The 18,832-nt window shown below is 38.4% G+C and overlaps 1 protein-coding gene across 6 annotated transcripts in view; it reads left to right on the top strand.

Annotated features, from left to right (window-relative positions):
- LOC143230252 (uncharacterized) overlaps positions 1-13,329 on the top strand; it is a 270,711-nt gene extending 257,382 nt beyond the window's left edge. For all 6 annotated transcript variants that reach the window (XM_076463467.1, XM_076463464.1, XM_076463465.1 and 3 more), the window contains one exon: positions 10,520-13,329. In XM_076463467.1, coding sequence (XP_076319582.1) covers positions 10,676-12,682 — 2,007 coding nt within the window. In that variant the 5' untranslated portion in view covers positions 10,520-10,675 and the 3' untranslated portion in view covers positions 12,683-13,329. The remainder of the gene's footprint in view (positions 1-10,519) is intronic.
- Positions 13,330-18,832: the final 5,503 nt, after the last annotated feature.

Here is an 18,832-nt window from a genome sequence, read left to right as displayed (position 1 = left end):
AGAATATTAGGACGGCGACTTTTTCTCGAGTTATATCCAGTGTAGATCTACACCGGTGGATACTTGTCTGGATGCATATAGAATATTAGGACGGCGACTTTTTCTCGAGTTATATCCAGTGTAGATCTACCCCGGTGGATACTTGTCTGGATGTATATAGAATATTAGGACGGCGACTTTTTATAACAGTTATAACTGTTTTATGTTCACTGTTGGCGTGATTCGAATAATAATATTTTCAAGCATTAAACGTTTCGGTTATACGGATAATAACAGTTACTCCTCGCGCATACTCCATATAGACACGTTGCTAATGTCCGTCTGGCCGTAAAACTTCTAAAGTTTTAGTTAGATTTGGATAAAACCTAATATTTTTAAACATTATAAGGGGAAGTTTCTAACAAAGTTTCATTAGAATTGGGTCTCTTATAAAGAATGTTTATTTAGTGCATGTGTTAATAACATATAATAACTTTATATGGTACTTATATCAAAATGTTTTAAAGTTTAGACAATAACAGAACTTTCTTTACTAACATTTTCCAGATTTCTTCCTTAATGGAGAATGGATGTACTTTGACTGTTAAGGATGTTTTGTGAACCTTCTGGTAATCTTCATGCTACTTTAGTGAACATTCCACATCTCTTAATGTATAACTTAGATTAATTTCTTCAACTATCGTTTGTGAAATAGTGTCTACCCTTACTCTCAGCCAATTTCAGTTTCTTTCCTGATTTCTATTTGATTTCATAATAAAACACTATTTAGTAAGCCCTACTTTGACCTACACAGGTCGTGAAAATGTTGGCTGGTTGGTCATTTCTTTTGGTTTATCACCAAGTATTCCTCATGTCTTCCGTTCTCGCTGATAAATATGTAGATTTTTGTTGTAAGATAACCGGGTTAGCACTTCATTAGATAATCAACTGGCGATCAATCATCCACGTGAGAGAAGATAATATAGAATAACTGATCTGCGAGGATATTGTGGAGTTAACGTTACACATATCGACTGGCAACGTGGACAAGTTAAGCCTTGCGATAAGATTGGTGTGGGTTACAGCGGGTATTAAGTTCCTTTCCATGAGACCTTTACTAGATGTTATGTACCAAAACTGATTGTAATGTAATAAGTAAATACCAGCTATAAAAAAGGAAACATTTCTAACACTTTTAGAATGTTGTTTATATAAAAAAAAAAAAAAAAAACGGTGTTAAGAAAGATAACCGATATCGATTTCGTAGTGTTTATTGTTATAAACACCGTATCTATACAATGGCCTGCTATTTACGTTGCACTCATAAATATACCGCTGGAGGGCGTTTAATGTTGTTGTGAAAAATTAATAAATTAATCTGTTGGTAAAATAGATAATCCAATATTGTTCTGTTAACATTCTACTTAAAATTATTACAGTAAAATGTCCTACTTTTCTTTTATTTCAAATAAATATGGTAAACAAAATAATCCGATAGTGTTCTTCTTTCTACTTAAAACAAATTTGTTAATATAATCCGGTAAAGTGTTCTGTTTTGTTTTATAATTATAGTGAAATAATTCACTAAAAGTTTCTCCTTGAATTTTGTAAAATAACCTATTAAAGTGTTCTGCTGCTTAAACGTGGTAAAATGTAAACAAACCAATTGGTTTTTACTCACGTTTGATTAATTTAAACAGTAAAACATGAAATTAAGTCTCCTAATGCCAACCCTGTTACCAGTTAAACTTGTGATTGTATTCAAAATTGCAGGGATTGGTATTAAACAAGTTGGCAGAATAGAAAAAGTATTGATTTGATGACGTAATATCTTTCCATTAACTGGTAAAATATTTCTAGTTCTCAATACTTTAATTATAACAATTGTAGGCCTAGGCTTAATTAAAGAAATACGTATAAGTGTAAGCCTAATGATGATATAATTTTTTTCCAACTTTATGCTATAGCAACTGAAAGCCTAGTACGTGCTCTATAAGGTTTTATTTACGGTTTGGTATGCATGCAATCATTATGTTTACATAGTTTATTTGTCCCCGGAAGTCACGAATAAATTACAACTTTGGTATTTCCTCACAAAACACGTGTAACCAAACTTTATAAGCTGAAATGGTATTTTAATCAAAGATGGATTAACTTACTTATAAAATACTTCCTTCAGTTTCTTCAAACGCCGACTTTCGTTCCTGGTTTGTCGCTCGTGCTTCTGTGAAACGGTACATAAAATTACGACTTCATCACAAATCATTTGAGCTGTAAAATTAAACAGTATTTGTACCGCTTTCAAGAACATAAAACAAGAACGAGCACATTAAAAAGTGTGTAGATTTATTCCTTCTTTACAAGGACACGAAACTTTTAACTTTGAAATGTGCCATAAAACCGACTTTCTCTCTTTAACCGGTTCAAAGCGGTCCCGTTAACCAAAGAACCACTGATTGGATGATCGTATGGTATTTATTAAAGTTCTGCATGCTAGTGCTTGTAATGCTAACTTCCTTGCTTCAATGCTATTTTAAGCAAATAATAACAAACGTCACTTTACCCTTCCGATTTGAATACGGTTAAAAAAAAAAAAAACTTATTTCTCGCGTGCATGTTCAACGATGCGAAGTATCCACGCTTCACGAGCCATGATATTGGCCTAGCGACAATGAGTAGGCCTTGTCACGATGCGTTGTACTAATTCTCAAATAAACAAACTCCCACGAAGACACTTGGTGTTATATTAAACACCTCCAATCGATTTCACTAACTAAATTTCTATCCAAATATCTTTCCAATGATCTCCAAAAACCAAAACTGAGTTTGGTTGCCGTCTAAACTTATTTAATATCCTAGTCGTTCTCTAAACACACCTTTTATAGGACGCAAAAATAAATCACCAAATAAGTCGTTTCGTTAAACGCTTAGCAACACAAATTTAGATTTAAATTTGCATACGTTGATTAAATTTAGAAAGTTTGATTGGTTTTAATAGATACAAGCCTTGAATTCTCTCAGAATTAATATTAAACATATGTCTGTATGTATGTAACCGAAACAACGGTTTCTCTATCCCCCAAAGTAATAATAGGTCAGTGTAGGTAGCACATAACCGTGACACCAGGACATACAAACTCAAATTGACCTGTAAAAGTTTTGGCCTAATTTTACTGTAAAACTTCTGTTGTTCGATCACTGTATGTGCATAATGTTTCATTTTCTCAGCATTTATTTATTTTAATTATATTTTTATAAGCGACTCTTGATTTATCCATAGCAGTGGTCTTGTCTGACGTAGCTGCACAATTGTTAATAAGTCTCAAATACCTTTTGAGCAAATGATGAAAGCAAACAATTTTCTCTTGTTCCCGACTGACAGCTTTTTCTCTATGCTTGTATTAGTTTCGTTTTGTCATACCAGGGGTTTACAGACAAAACAGAATGGGCAATTGAAGAGCACGAGGATATCTCCAACAGACATGTAATTAGTGCTGCTTCTCATTTTGATCTCGGCTTCTGTGCTGAGGGTCTTCTCTGTACATCTGTCTTCGTACTTGTAAAGTACGTTTGAGGCAGCATGTCGACCTTCCAGCTAGGCAGCTTAGCTCCAATACTTTTATAATGAGATTCGCTATCGTTGTGGGAAGTCGATAAGGTCCGCATTTGAAACAAGAACAACTTTCAGACAGGTTGGATTTTTCTTCCATCTAAATTACAGCCACAGACGAACACCAGGTGGAGATTGCTTATTCTTCAACTCGCGCGTATTCTTTTTCTCGAAGAAATATTTGGTCCCTACCGTAATGATAATAATTAATGTTATTGATATATATTATCCACTTGCGAATTAGTTCCTTTTATTCCTACAGTTTATTTATTGATCCTTCCATGAGTTATTGATTTATTTTCTCTTTCACACAAATTAATAGAAATCAAACTGACGGGTAAACCGTAGAATGTGCCGCTTGCAAGTAGCTTAGTACAAGAATTCTGTATAAACCTGTAATCCACTGATCTTGAGAACTCGACTTTGTGGACATTTCCTGAAAACATCGCGAGATATTACAGAAGCTGGTTCTAAAAACATCGTGAGATATTACAGAAGCTGGTTCTAAAAACATCGTGAGATATTACAGAAGCTGTTCCGAAACTTCCATCGTTAACACATAATGGTTTGCACGTGTTTCGAATACCAACCTACACATTCGTACGCTTTGGAAACTACATTAATTTCCTTACGAATTTTAAGAAATTGTTTTTAAAAAACAAGAATGTCTCTATAGTTCGTGTTTCAGTCTTGACGTCGTCCATTGTATATTTCGCTGATGAAATAGATTCACAAGTTTCCCAACTTCAGTTGTGCGAACACACCTACTCTTATGAACCTTTTCAGAATAACGAGTAAAATATATGGTTCTTTCTTCCGTTCGGTACGTTGTTGATGTTATATTTTAGAGTAAAGCGACAAATAAGGTTGTCTAACTCTGTCTACCGCTTGGAACTCAAGTGGGTCAGCTGTGTTCTTCCAGGTACCAATATTTACGTCATGTATACGTGGGAGAGGGGGGGAATAAGGTTCAGAAACCTCTTCTTTCCTCCCACACTTGTTTAATATCTCTTCGATATTTATTTAATTACTACAAGAGGTCCACACTTTACCTCTGACCCCTTTCAAGTTCATGTCCGTTTATATGATTATTTTTAAATTTTGGCAAGAGCGTTCACATATTTAAAAAAAACAAAACAAAAAAACTTTTAATGTTTTCACAGTAAATTAGACTTACAACGTTTACATACGTTGTTCCTAAACGTTGCGGTGGAAAGAGTGGTGATAACCACTAAGAGCCAAAGACTAGCCGCCTTTCTTCTAGTCAGTACTTGTCTATGTTGGGGTGCAAATGTTAATATAGAATTGTTTCTAAAGTTCACATAAACACCTTTGTTTTTTAATGTTCTCTCCAGTTACTTATTTTTTCTAAGAATTTAGTACTTTTCGCTTTCCTGACGGTGTTTGGTCAATATTTTTCAGGTCAGCTAAGTTAACTATATTAGGGACCATGCATATATTACTTTTACCTCAGACCGACATTCATTTTAATATCGATGTTTCTTTTAGTAAAATACATATTTAGAAATGCATGTAAATGTTGTGTGAATTTGTAGAAGATCCTCGAGTGTAATAATCAATAACGTACGATGTGTGTATGTGAAATACCAGTATTGCTGTTTTAGCTTTCTAGAAAATCTCCTCTCAAGCTTATAAAGGTAACCAACGCAACGCGGAGAGACAGTTTAACATTGTTGGTTTGCTACAGTTAGTACACTATAAACCTTGGAAGCTATGATTGTAACAAACGCTTATTAATCGGCATGGCCAGGTGGTTAAAGCGCTCAACTCGTAATCCGAGGGTCGCGGGTTCGACACCCCGTCGCACCAAACATGCTCACCCTTTCAGCCGTGGGAGCATTATAATGTGACAGTCAGTCCCACTAATCGTTGGTAAAAGGTAGCCCGAGAGCTGAAGTTTGGTGGTGACGAATAGCTAGCTACTTTTCCTCTAATCTTGCACATTCCGAGGGTCACGGGTTCGAATCTCCGTCACTCCAATATGCTCGCCCTTTCAGCCGTGGGGACGTTAAGATATTACGGTCAATCCCACTGTTAGCTGATAAAAGGGTAGCTCAATAGTTGGCAGTTAGCGGTGATGACTAGCTGCCTTCCCTCTAGCCTTACACTGCTGAATTAGGGACGGCTAGCGCAGACAGTCATCGTGTAGCTTTGCGCGAAATTCAAAAGAAACCAATTTAATCGGAAAACTATAGATATTTGACCAGGGACGTTTATAGATTTCGAACATTACAAACCGTTCAACTTTAATTAATTAACTTCGTATTTTAGTATAACTGTATAACCTCAGTGGGTAAACAACAACAAAAAGAGGCATGTAAAGGGATAACTAACTACCCCTTAAGTGAACTGATATCAACTCGAAATTAATTCGGTCATCGGGATAAAATATTCAGATCTAGATAAGACTCAACAATTTTTTTTGTAAGTTTGTAAAACTACTGTATATAAATCATTATCTGTAATGATGTTATTTGTATATTGAAATATTTTCGTTGTGTCAATCTTGTTGGTAAATACAATATTGACGTATCGACATTTAATTTCTAAGTTTAAAGTCAGTTCAAGCTACTTGAAATCGTATTACGTAATATAATAAATCGTACACTCGTTCGGGATAATTTATAATACGTAACATAATAAATTGTAGGATCGACCAAGATAAATCAAAATACGTAATATATCTCTAACACATTTTGTGCAGTTTTCATTCATTCTTCTGATTTAGTGTGTTATAATCTCACGATAAAGCAAATATACTCTTCAAAACAAGAAACGCAAAAGGGATATTTTTGTTATTTTAAAGAGAAATATATGTAATAACGTTACAAGCTCAGAGTATGTGATGTTACACGTGTTAAGGCACTGATTGTCAGACCAAAATGACCATAAAAGTTGTGCACTTTGAAAACGGAGGAAAACATCGGATTTTTCGCCAAAACCCATGCGTGTCCAATAAATTTGTTTGAGAGATCTGCATGTTCTGCAAGTGCAACATGTGCAAATTCCCTATAAAAGTGACGGGTTCTCGGTTTCCATAGTTCAGTGTTAAGCCACAGACACGCAATACAGTTACGCCAAGACTGACTGAAGCACAACGCAACAACGCCATTGGTCGTTTGGAAACAGGCGAATCTCGATCAGATGTTGCCAGAGCTGTGAATGTCCACCCAAGCACCATCACAAGGCTATGGAATCGTCACCAACAACATGGATCAACTCGTGACCGTCCACGATCTGACAGACCTCGTGTGACCACGCCCGCACAAGATCGCAACATCCGGTTACGTCACCTTCGGGATAGGACCACCACTGCGTCGTCTACTGCCTCAACCATACCAGGGCTGCGTAGGATTTTCCGATCAGACCGTACGCAACCGTCTACGAGATTCTTAGGCTCCATGTGCAACTCATCATGGTGAACGTCAACGACGTTTTTCAACATGACAACGCCCGTCCTCACACAGCCCGACCCACCACTGTCTTCTTGAGACACCACAACATCAAAGTTCTTCCCTGGCCCTCCAGATCACCATATTTAAACCCCATCGAACATCTTTGGGACGAGTTGGACCGACGTCTGCGACGGCGACAATCTCAACCGCAGACTCTACCTCAGCTTGCAGCAGCTTTGCAGGCTGAGTGGACAGCCATTCCACAGGATGTGATTCGTCATCTCATCGCTTCCATGGGCAGGAGATGCCAAGCAGTTATTGATGCTCACGGGAGGCATACTCGTTATTGACGTTGAGTGACGTTAAACTTCACCTAGTGAACGTGGACTTCGCCTTTGCAGACTTTGGATGTTCAGCAGTGAATGTGCAAAGTTTCACACATGTCATACAGAACTACCCGGAATAAACTTAACAATTTGTCTCATATTTTGCCTTTTGCGTTTCTTTTTTTGAAGAGTATATTTTAAACCATTTTGTACTGTTTTACTGCTAAAAGTGGTTTAGGCTTACCTTTGCAGCACGCTTTACAGTCGAATGTTCAACTCTGAAAAATAAAAATTCTTAGATAACAGATGTCCAAAAATGGTAAGCTTATGAAACTAAAAGTCGAGGCTGTAACAGCAAGACCCAAACTACTTAGAATTCAATAGTTTATTACACTTTCAGAAAGTCTTGTTGTAATGGTAAATTACAATATTAATAACATTAACAATAAATGTTGAGAAACTTGAGAACGTGAAGTTTTTCGAAACACGCAAGATATTTATAAAACTTGACGAAGGTAAATATAGCTATTAACTTCTCTTTCCAGCTATCATTTAGTCGATCAAACCTGAGAATTTTTAAGTACAACACTAAAGTGTGTAGTGCATAAATAAGACACTATTAGTAATATAGATACTAAATTACAGACAAGACTGTCAAACTTTGTAAAAGAAAAAAAAACTGCTCGTAAAAGTTTTGTATCTTGACCCGTATGGTATCATGGCATCCGTATCTAGATATCGAATGGACTACTATAGTGAAACACAACCTTAATATACAGATGAAATGTGTACTTTTTGAACCCTAATCCCTCTGCGCCTATGGGACCAATCTCAAAACCAAAATGTGTATATGACCACTATGAACTATGGGGGAATGTCGTAAGGGGTTCAAAATTGGGCTTAACCCCATTTCTATTTTGTCGGCTAATTACTCCTAACCTATTAAATCAACAACATTCGCAGATCGAAATTATACACAATATTCACGAGATTCAAGGTCAAAGTTGCTGGATTGATTCTCAAACAACCATGCTTTTATCAAGGTCAATAAGATGTAGGATATTCTTTGATAGATCTTCCTCTAAATTTGTATCTCCACAACAGGTTGTTGTCGTCCATTCTACAAAGTTTCAAGATGTAGAATATTCTTTGATAGATCTTCCTCTAAATTTGTATCTCCACAACAGGCTGTTGCCGTCCATTGTACAAAGTTTCAAGATGTAGAATATTCTTTGATAGATCTTCCTCTAAATTTGTATCTCCACAACAGGCTGTTGCCGTTCATTGTACAAAGTTTCAAGATGTAGAATATTCTTTGATGGATCTTCCTCTAAATTTGTATCTCCACAACAGGTTGTTGTCGTCCATTCTACAAAGTTTCAAGATGTAGAATATTCTTTGATAGATCTTCCTCTAAATTTGTATCTCCACAACAGGCTGTTGCCGTCCATTGTACAAAGTTTCAAGATGTAGAATATTCTTTGATGGATCTTCCTCTAAATTTGTATCTCCACAACAGGCTGTTGCCGTCCATTCTACAAAGTTTCAAGATGTAGAATATTCTTTGATAGATCTTCCTCTAAATTTGTATCTCCACAACAGGCTGTTGCCGTCCATTGTACAAAGTTTCAAGATGTAGAATATTCTTTGATAGATCTTCCTCTAAATTTGTATCTCCACAACAGGTTGTTGTCGTCCATTCTACAAAGTTTCAAGATGTAGAATATTCTTTGATAGATCTTCCTCTAAATTTGTATCTCCACAACAGGCTGTTGCCGTCCATTGTACAAAGTTTCAAGATGTAGAATATTCTTTGATGGATCTTCCTCTAAATTTGTATCTCCACAACAGGTTGTTGTCGTCCATTGTACAAAGTTTCAAGATGTAGGATGTTGAAGGTACAAAACTTTATTTGTTGGTAGACGGAAAGAAAACTGTGAATGTTGTTATAGTTTTAAAAATTTAAAATAAAGTTTTTGCTCAGGTTATTACCTTAAAATGTATGTTAAATTAATGTTGTTTTAATTAGGTTGCTACATTTAATAAACAAATACAATAATTGTATTCAACTATAAATTATATTATTAAAAGTAACATAAGTATATTGTTTGAAATGAATACTGAACTTTAATTAGAAATTTAATAAATTGGGAAACAGTCAGTAATTATAAGTTAAAAATCTAGAGATCAATTATAATTGTACATTAATTATGATTATTAATCTCTGCTGATAATTATAATTATGTATTAATTATGATTATTAATCTCTGCTGATAATGCTGTTAAAGGTAATTAAAATAAATTTGTTTCTCAGTATGTCGGTTTTCTCAAAACCACAAAGAGTTCATAATATTTTATTTTATTTATATATTTTGTGATATTAGATAGTTTCAGACGAATGGCTGTAGAGGGAAAACCTACTTTTTTTAAAAGGTCAAATATATCCGGTAAAGTTACCGGAACGGTATTGTCATATTGATATCTCATGAGTTGTAAGAGTGATTTTTAACGAGCTCTGTCGGGTAAAATATATACAAACAGTAACGAAAACATGATCTGTCATATAATCAAGTACATTGGTGACTTCCTTGTGACGTTACATTTTATGGCGCTGTGAGAACATCATGTCAAACAAAACATTTTGTTTGTTTCGTTTTGAAATCCCAGATTTGATTAAATATAGATTCACAAAATAATAGGGAGAGTTTGTCTTGGACCAGATTAAAGTGTATGTGACTTACATCTCAAAATATTAATACAGACGTAATCTTTGGAAAATGTATGTGTGTGTGTGTGTGTGTGTGTGTATATATATATATATATATATATATAAAAAAAAACGTGATTTAGGCGATGTCAGTCTTTCGAATCAATTGTGCTGTTAACAGTGGATTGATTTTTTTACAGTTTCATTACTTGCTATGAATTTTTGTTTACCAATATCCTTTATTTACAGACGTTGGTATTATGCTAAAAAAAAGTGTAACGGCTATTAGCAACTTTTGGCGAAGCACATTAACACGATAATTGAGATTTCTGTTTGAGTGGATATTAGGAAGCTATTATGTTTCTGTCAGCTCTTGAGACCTGTCGTACTTATGTTGGTTATGGTTTCATCTAGTGTTTATAATTTTGACTTAAGACTGTATCGTAATGTTTAAAATCTTACGTGTGTTATTTTGTTATAGATCAAAACCAGGCAAGGACCACGGGCTAATCCGTCCGTCAGCAGAGGACGTTTTTCAACAGAACAAATGTGGGCACGAACATATCTCCTGACAAGATTTACACGCGATCTCGCGTCTTGACGACGTTTTTTTTACGTTCATTTGCAGCCAGTTGCTATGGTTTCTTCTAGTAATCGTCGAACCGTTCGACTATCGACAGCGTTGTGTTTTTTCTGGCGAATTCTGGTGGTGACCAGTACCTTTAGTTGTCACCCGAAATGTAACTGTATCTGGCGGAATGGGAAACAGACAGCCGAGTGTCGTGGGGTGGGTTTTAATGCGGTGCCTTCAGAGCTGGACAGCGGAGTTCAAGTTCTCAACATTTCTAGAAACAAGCTTCGTATCTTGCACCGTGACTCATTCCTCCAGGTAGGTTTGGTCAACCTGCAAAAGATTTTCTTGGCAAATTGTGGCATAGATCAGATAAATGAATACGCATTCAATCGACTTACAAATCTCGTGGAGCTCGACCTCAGTTACAACAGACTGACCATTGTCCCTTCTAGTAGTTTCATTCATGTCCCAAGACTTCGAGAACTCAGACTTAACGGGAACCCTTTGTCGACACTCTCTAACTTTGCATTTTCTTCGACCAAATCACTAACTAATCTAGAACTAATAAACTGCCACATTCATACCATAACTGTAAAAGCTTTTGATGGTCTAGAAAATCTTGAAAAATTAAAACTCAACGACAACAACCTGGAGACCGTCTCAGGGAAAGTCATGATCCCTTTAAAGTCTTTACATAGTATCTCTTTGTATGACAACCCCTGGAAGTGTGATTGTGAACTTCGTACGTTTCGACAATGGTTGGACGAAAACAACATACCTTACATTTCCCCCACATGCCACCGGCCTTCACATGTCAAAGAACAGACGTGGGATTTGATTAGCATTGACAGCTTCTCTTGCCCTCCACAGTTCTTCAACACATCTAACGTGGTTAATGTGTACGAAGGTGCCAACGTTACCCTAGAATGTAGAGTCAAGGGAGACCCAAGTCCTTCTGTGAAGTGGATTTGGCGACAAAGGACTATAGCCAATTTTTCAGAAGGAATTTCATCGCAGCAAACGTTTATAGTCAGCGAGACTGGGCAGAGGGAGAAACTCTCTCGTCTTAAAATCACTTTTGTTCAGGATCCTAACGCGGGCTCTTATTATTGTCTTGCTGAGAACCTCGCAGGAACACAGATAAAGAATTTCACAGTCACAGTCTCAAGACATCCTGTTACTGAAGTCAAAGTAACTGACAGAGAAAAACCGCAGGAAGTGAAGGAGAAAAGCTCTCCTGCAGGAGGTGGAGAGGCTTTAAACACAAGAGCTACGACAGGAATGATCACCGGGATTGTCATTGGTGCTGGTTTGGTGTTACTAATATTTGCCCTGTTGCTTTGGGTATTACGTAGAAGACGACAAAAACCTAATATACATATGCGTGAAGACACTACCCACAAAATAGGAAACTCTGTTGGCGCATTAGAAAGTAAGGAGTCACAAGAAAGGGTAAATTTAAATCCAATAGAAAGACCACCGAGGCTAGGTGTGTACAAGGGACTTCCTACTTCCGAATTGGACTCGTATGATCCTTTAGAAGAAGTTCTGGCTCCTCACGTGTGGGTAGTGAATGATCACGAACCAACGTGGGAGAGTTCTTCGAAGACAGACTCTGCTTTATCACTTCCTTCCCCTCTCCAGATTGAGAAACAGCTGACTGCCCGCAGCCCCATCCCCGTGTCCATACCTGCTCCACCAAATGACCTTCACACGCGTCTACAGAATGAACTAGTCGATACTCTACGTCGAAAAAGTGAGAGGAAACCATGTGAAAGAGAACGTGGGGATGGAAGCTCCGAGTTGGAAACCACCGACTGCGAAAATACTACAAACAAATCTCAACTACAAGTCAAAGAAACCCAGAAGCAAAATCCGGACAGTGGTGTACGTGTTTCTCCTCTACACTTAGAAGGAAATACACCTGATTTGTTATCTCATCCAGGCCAAGTAACAGGATATATCCCAGTCTATGAAAACCCGTCTGCCTACTTTCGGCTGAATGATGATGTCACTTCCGACAGCAAAGGAAACAAGTTGTCTGAAGGAGAGGACGGCACCGAGGTCTGAACCAGCTGAAACCTCGTGATTCTTGCTTACGTGCCTCTACTTGGTCAAGAGACAGAATATAGGAAAAGTTTCGTTCCAGTGATATGGTGGCGTAGTGCTAATGTTTTTCTTCATACTTGGTAACAACAGCTCAGCACCAAATGTGTTATTTAAACCAGATGGAACGGACACACAAACACGTTTTCAAGACTGACCGCGTTTTAAGATTTGATATGTGTGGGTATTTTCCTCACTTGTTCGGTCAGTTTATTCGTCGTTACCATGTGACCTTTTCGGATGTTTCCCTTTCTCGTTTTGTGTCTGAAAAAGTAATTTCTATGCGACAAAATAAATTTAATAATCACATATACAAACTGAAACAAAATACAGATGCATATGTGAGTGTGTATGTTGTGTAAATATACGTCAGAAACTGTTGTTTTGTTTCTAAACCACATCAGTCTATAAATCAATGTGTCATTGGACAACAACGGTCTGTTACCATTGAATCTGTTCGACGTTTTGTCAAACCTCGTGTTAATTTTATGTACAGTTCTTCAAGTTTTTTGCCAAATACCACGTGCTAAAATTATTATGTTTTGTAACAAAGAACGTAACAACGGATATAGAAAATAAAAATGGCTTTAACGTTGCTTTACTCGTCTAAACTATCTGTTGTTTTTATTTTGTTGAATCTTACGTTCTGAGTGAACTTTTCGCTGGTTTTTCAGCTACCACACTACAATTTCCATAAATATATATAACAAATAACAGGTTTTTTTCTCATATTTCCAACTATCGTCAGTAATCGCGTACAAAAACATAAGTAAAATCCGAATCGATCGTCCAAGAAACACGTGATTTTACAAGAATTTTGAAACGTTGTTTAAAACATTGATTTGGCCTTCTAAAAAAATTAATAATGCAGCTGGAGATTTTATATTTTTAAAATGCATATTTTAACATCTCGCTATCTGAATCACGAAAATGATAAATTTTATAGGGTGGAACAAAATTATAACTCCATGAAAGTACTCGGGGGGGGGATATGTGCAAACAAGAGTGAGAGAGTTAAAAACAACAAATTATCTTAAAGGGACATGGTCATAAAGTCTGAAAAGGACAAATTAGATATTATCAACGGTGTGCGACAGTTAGCAGGGGGGGGGAGATAAATTAATACTAGGATGTTCTAAAGGGTGTCTTCTCATTATATGAATCATAGTTTATTCTGTTAGCCCTCTACTAATTGTCGTTATTTCAAATAAATTACTGAAGCTCGTAATTTGAATTTTTTTTTAATTTAGTATGTAATCGTTAAAACGAATTTGTGAGATTTTGTTCCAACGTTGTTATTTGCACTTTGTATTAAAATATCCAAATTAAATTTTTGATTTATATTGGAAAATGAAAAGTTTAATTGTTTAAATAACCAAAAATGAATTATTGCTTAGGTATAAATTGTTATTGCAAAAACGTAAAAAAATTATTCATAATCTTGGGAAACATTTTTCAAATCCTAAACTAAAGGATTTCAAGAGCCCTTAGAAACAATGTCAATAGTAGAGGAAAGAGTCCTTAGAAACAATGTCAATAGCAGAGGAAGGAGTCCTGGAGAAACAATGTCAATAGCAGAGGAAGGAGTCCTGGAGAAACAATGTCAATAGCAGAGGAAGGAGTCCTGGAGAAACAATGTCAATAGCAGAGGAAGGAGTCCTGGAGAAACAATGTCAATAGCAGAGGAAGGAGTCCTGGAGAAACAATGTCAATAGTAGAAGAGGGAGTCCCGGAGAAACAATGTCAATAGCAGAAGAAGGAGTCCCGGAGAAACAATGTCAATAGCAGAAGAAGGAGTCCCGGAGAAACAATGTCAATAGCAGAAGAAGGAGTCCCGGAGAAACAATGTCAATAGCAGAAGAAGGAGTCCCGGAGAAACAATGTCAATAGCAGAAGAAGGAGTCCCGGAGAAACAATGTCAATAGCAGAAGAAGGAGTCCCGGAGAAACAATGTCAATAGCAGAGGAAGGAGTCCTGGAGAAACAAATGTCAGAGGAAGGAGTCCTGGAGAAACAATGTCAATAGGAAGGAAGGAGTCCTGGAGAAACAATGTCAGAGGAAAGTCCTGGAGAAACAATGTCAATAGCAGAAGAGAGTCCCGGAGAAACAATGTCAATAGCAGAAGAAGGAGTCCCGGAGAAACAATGTCAATAGCAGAAGAAGGAGTCCCGGAGAAACAATGTCAATAGCAGAAGAAGGAGTCCCGGAGAAACAATGTCAATAGCAGAAGAAGGAGTCCCGAGAAACAATGTCAATAGCAGAAGAAGGAGTCCCGGAGAAACAATGTCAATAGCAGAAGAAGGAGTCCCGGAGAAACAATGTCAATAGCAGAAGAAGGAGTCCCGGAGAAACAATGTCAATAGCAGAAGAAGGAGTCCCCGAGAAACAATGTCAATAGTAGAGGAAAGAGTCCTTAGAAACAATGTCAATAGCAGAGGAAGAGTCCCGGAGAAACAATGTCAATAGCAGAGGAAGGAGTCCGGAGAAACAATGTCAATAGCAGAAGAAGGAGTCCCGGAGAAACAATGTCAATAGCAGAAGAAGGAGTCCCGGAGAAACAATGTCAATAGCAGAAGAAGGAGTCCCGGAGAAACAATGTCAATAGCAGAAGAAGGAGTCCCGGAGAAACAATGTCAATAGCAGAAGAAGGAGTCCCGGAGAAACAATGTCAATAGCAGAAGAAGGAGTCCCGGAGAAACAATGTCAATAGCAGAAGAAGGAGAGAAACAATGTCAATAGCAGAAGAAGGAGTCCCGGAGAAACAATGTCAATAGCAGAAGAAGGAGTCCCGGAGAAACAATGTCAATAGCAGAAGAAGGAGTCCCGGAGAAACAATGTCAATAGCAATGAGAAACAATGTCAATAGCAGAAGAAGGAGTCCCTGAGAAACAATGTCAATAGCAGAAGAAGGAGTCCCGAGAAACAATGTCAATAGCAGAGGAAGGAGTCAATAGTAGAGAAACAATGTCAATAGTAGAGGAAGGAGTCCCCGAGAAACAATGTCAATAGTAGAGGAAGGAGTCCCCGAGAAACAATGTCAATAGCAGAAGAAGGAGTCCCGAGAAACAATGTCAATAGCAGAAGAAGGAGTCCCGGAGAAACAATGTCAATAGCAGAAGAAGGAGAGAGTCAATAGCAGAAAAAGGAGTCCCTGAGAAACAATGTCAATAGCAGAAGAAGGAGTCCCGAGAAACAATGTCAATAGCAGAGGAAGGAGTCCTGGAGAAACAATGTCAATAGCAGAGGAAGGAGTCCTGGAGAAACAATGTCAATAGCAGAGGAAGGAGTCCCGGAGAAACAATGTCAATAGTAGAAGAGGGAGTCCCGGAGAAACAATGTCAATAGCAGAAGAAGGAGTCCCGGAGAAACAATGTCAATAGCAGAAGAAGGAGTCCCGGAGAAACAATGTCAATAGCAGAAGAAGGAGTCCCGGAGAAACAATGTCAATAGCAGAAGAAGGAGTCCCGGAGAAACAATGTCAATAGCAGAAGAAGGAGTCCCGGAGAAACAATGTCAATAGCAGAGGAAGGAGTCCTGGAGAAACAATGTCAATAGCAGAGGAAGGAGTCCTGGAGAAACAATGTCAATAGCAGAGGAAGGAGTCCTGGAGAAACAATGTCAATAGCAGAAGAAGGAGTCCCGGAGAAACAATGTCAATAGCAGAAGAAGGAGTCCCGGAGAAACAATGTCAATAGCAGAAGAAGGAGTCCCGGAGAAACAATGTCAATAGCAGAAGAAGGAGTCCCGGAGAAACAATGTCAATAGCAGAAGAAGGAGTCCCGGAGAAACAATGTCAATAGCAGAAGAAGGAGTCCCGGAGAAACAATGTCAATAGCAGAAGAAGGAGTCCCGGAGAAACAATGTCAATAGCAGAAGAAGGAGTCCCGGAGAAACAATGTCAATAGCAGAAGAAGGAGTCCCGGAGAAACAATGTCAATAGCAGAAGAAGGAGTCCCGGAGAAACAATGTCAATAGCAGAAGAAGGAGTCCCCGAGAAACAATGTCAATAGTAGAGGAAAGAGTCCTTAGAAACAATGTCAATAGCAGAGGAAGGAGTCCTGGAGAAACAATGTCAATAGCAGAGGAAGGAGTCCTGGAGAAACAATGTCAATAGCAGAGGAAGGAGTCCTGGAGAAACAATGTCAATAGCAGAGGAAGGAGTCCTGGAGAAACAATGTCAATAGCAGAGGAAGGAGTCCTGGAGAAACAATGTCAATAGCAGAGGAAGGAGTCCCGGAGAAACAATGTCAATAGCAGAAGAAGGAGTCCCGGAGAAACAATGTCAATAGCAGAAGAAGGAGTCCCGGAGAAACAATGTCAATAGCAGAAGAAGGAGTCCCGGAGAAACAATGTCAATAGCAGAAGAAGGAGTCCCGGAGAAACAATGTCAATAGCAGAAGAAGGAGTCCCGGAGAAACAATGTCAATAGCAGAAGAAGGAGTCCCGGAGAAACAATGTCAATAGCAGAAGAAGGAGTCCCGGAGAAACAATGTCAATAGCAGAAGAAGGAGTCCCGGAGAAACAATGTCAATAGCAGAAGAAGGAGTCCCCGAGAAACAATGTCAATAGCAGAAGAAGGAGTCCCCGAGAAACAATGTCAATAGCAGAAGAAGGAGTCCCGGAGAAACAATGTCAATAGCAGAAGAAGGAGTCCCCGAGAAACAATGTCAATAGCAGAAGAAGGAGTCCCCGAGAAACAATGTCAATAGTAGAGGAAGGAGTCCCCGAGAAACAATGTCAATAGTAGAGAAGGAGTCCCCGAGAAACAATGTCAATAGTAGAGGAAGGAGTCCCCGAGAAACAATGTCAATAGTAGAGGAAGGAGTCCCCGAGAAACAATGTCAATAGCAGAAGAAGGAGTCCCCGAGAAACAATGTCAATAGCAGAAGAAGGAGTCCCCGAGAAACAATGTCAATAGCAGAAGAAGGAGTCCCCGAGAAACAATGTCAATAGCAGAAGAAGGAGTCCCCGAGAAACAATGTCAATAGCAGAAGAAGGAGTCCCCGAGAAACAATGTCAATAGCAGAAGAAGGAGTCCCTGAGAAACAATGTCAATAGCAGAGGAAGGAGTCCCCAATGAGAAACAATGTCAATAGCAGAAGAAGGAGTCCCCGAGAAACAATGTCAATAGCAGAAGAAGGAGTCCCGAGAAACAATGTCAATAGCAGAAGAAGGAGTCCCCGAGAAACAATGTCAATAGCAGAAGAAGGAGTCCCCGAGAAACAATGTCAATAGCAGAAGAAGGAGTCCCGGAGAAACAATGTCAATAGCAGAAGAAGGAGTCCCGGAGAAACAATGTCAATAGCAGAAGAAGGAGTCCCGGAGAAACAATGTCAATAGCAGAAGAAGGAGTCCCGGAGAAACAATGTCAATAGCAGAAGAAGGAGTCCCCGAGAAACAATGTCAATAGCAGAAGAAGGAGTCCCCGAGAAACAATGTCAATAGTAGAGGAAGGAGTCCCCGAGAAACAATGTCAATAGTAGAGGAAGGAGTCCCCGAGAAACAATGTCAATAGTAGAGGAAGGAGTCCCCGAGAAACAATGTCAATAGTAGAGGAAGGAGTCCCCGAGAAACAATGTCAATAGCAGAAGAAGGAGTCCCCGAGAAACAATGTCAATAGCAGAAGAAGGAGTCCCCGAGAAACAATGTCAATAGCAGAAGAAGGAGTCCCCGAGAAACAATGTCAATAGCAGAAGAAGGAGTCCCCGAGAAACAATGTCAATAGCAGAGGAAGGAGTCCCCGAGAAACAATGTCAATAGCAGAAGAAGGAGTCCCCGAGAAACAATGTCAATAGCAGAAGAAGGAGTCCCCGAGAAACAATGTCAATAGCAGAAGAAGGAGTCCAGAAGAGAAACAATGTCAATAGCAGAAGAAGGAGTCCCCGAGAAACAATGTCAATAGCAGAGGAAGGAGTCCCCGAGAAACAATGTCAATAGCAGAGGAAGGAGTCCCCGAGAAACAATGTCAATAGCAGAAGAAGGAGTCCCCGAGAAACAATGTCAATAGCAGAAGAAGGAGTCCCGGAGAAACAATGTCAATAGCAGAAGAAGGAGTCCCGGAGAAACAATGTCAATAGCAGAAGAAGGAGTCCCGGAGAAACAATGTCAATAGCA

Source organism: Tachypleus tridentatus, chromosome 10, assembly GCF_004210375.1.
Source record: "Tachypleus tridentatus isolate NWPU-2018 chromosome 10, ASM421037v1, whole genome shotgun sequence".
In the NCBI taxonomy this organism is placed as follows: Eukaryota; Metazoa; Arthropoda; class Merostomata; order Xiphosura; family Limulidae; genus Tachypleus; species Tachypleus tridentatus.
This window is presented reverse-complemented; position numbering and strand designations above follow the sequence as displayed.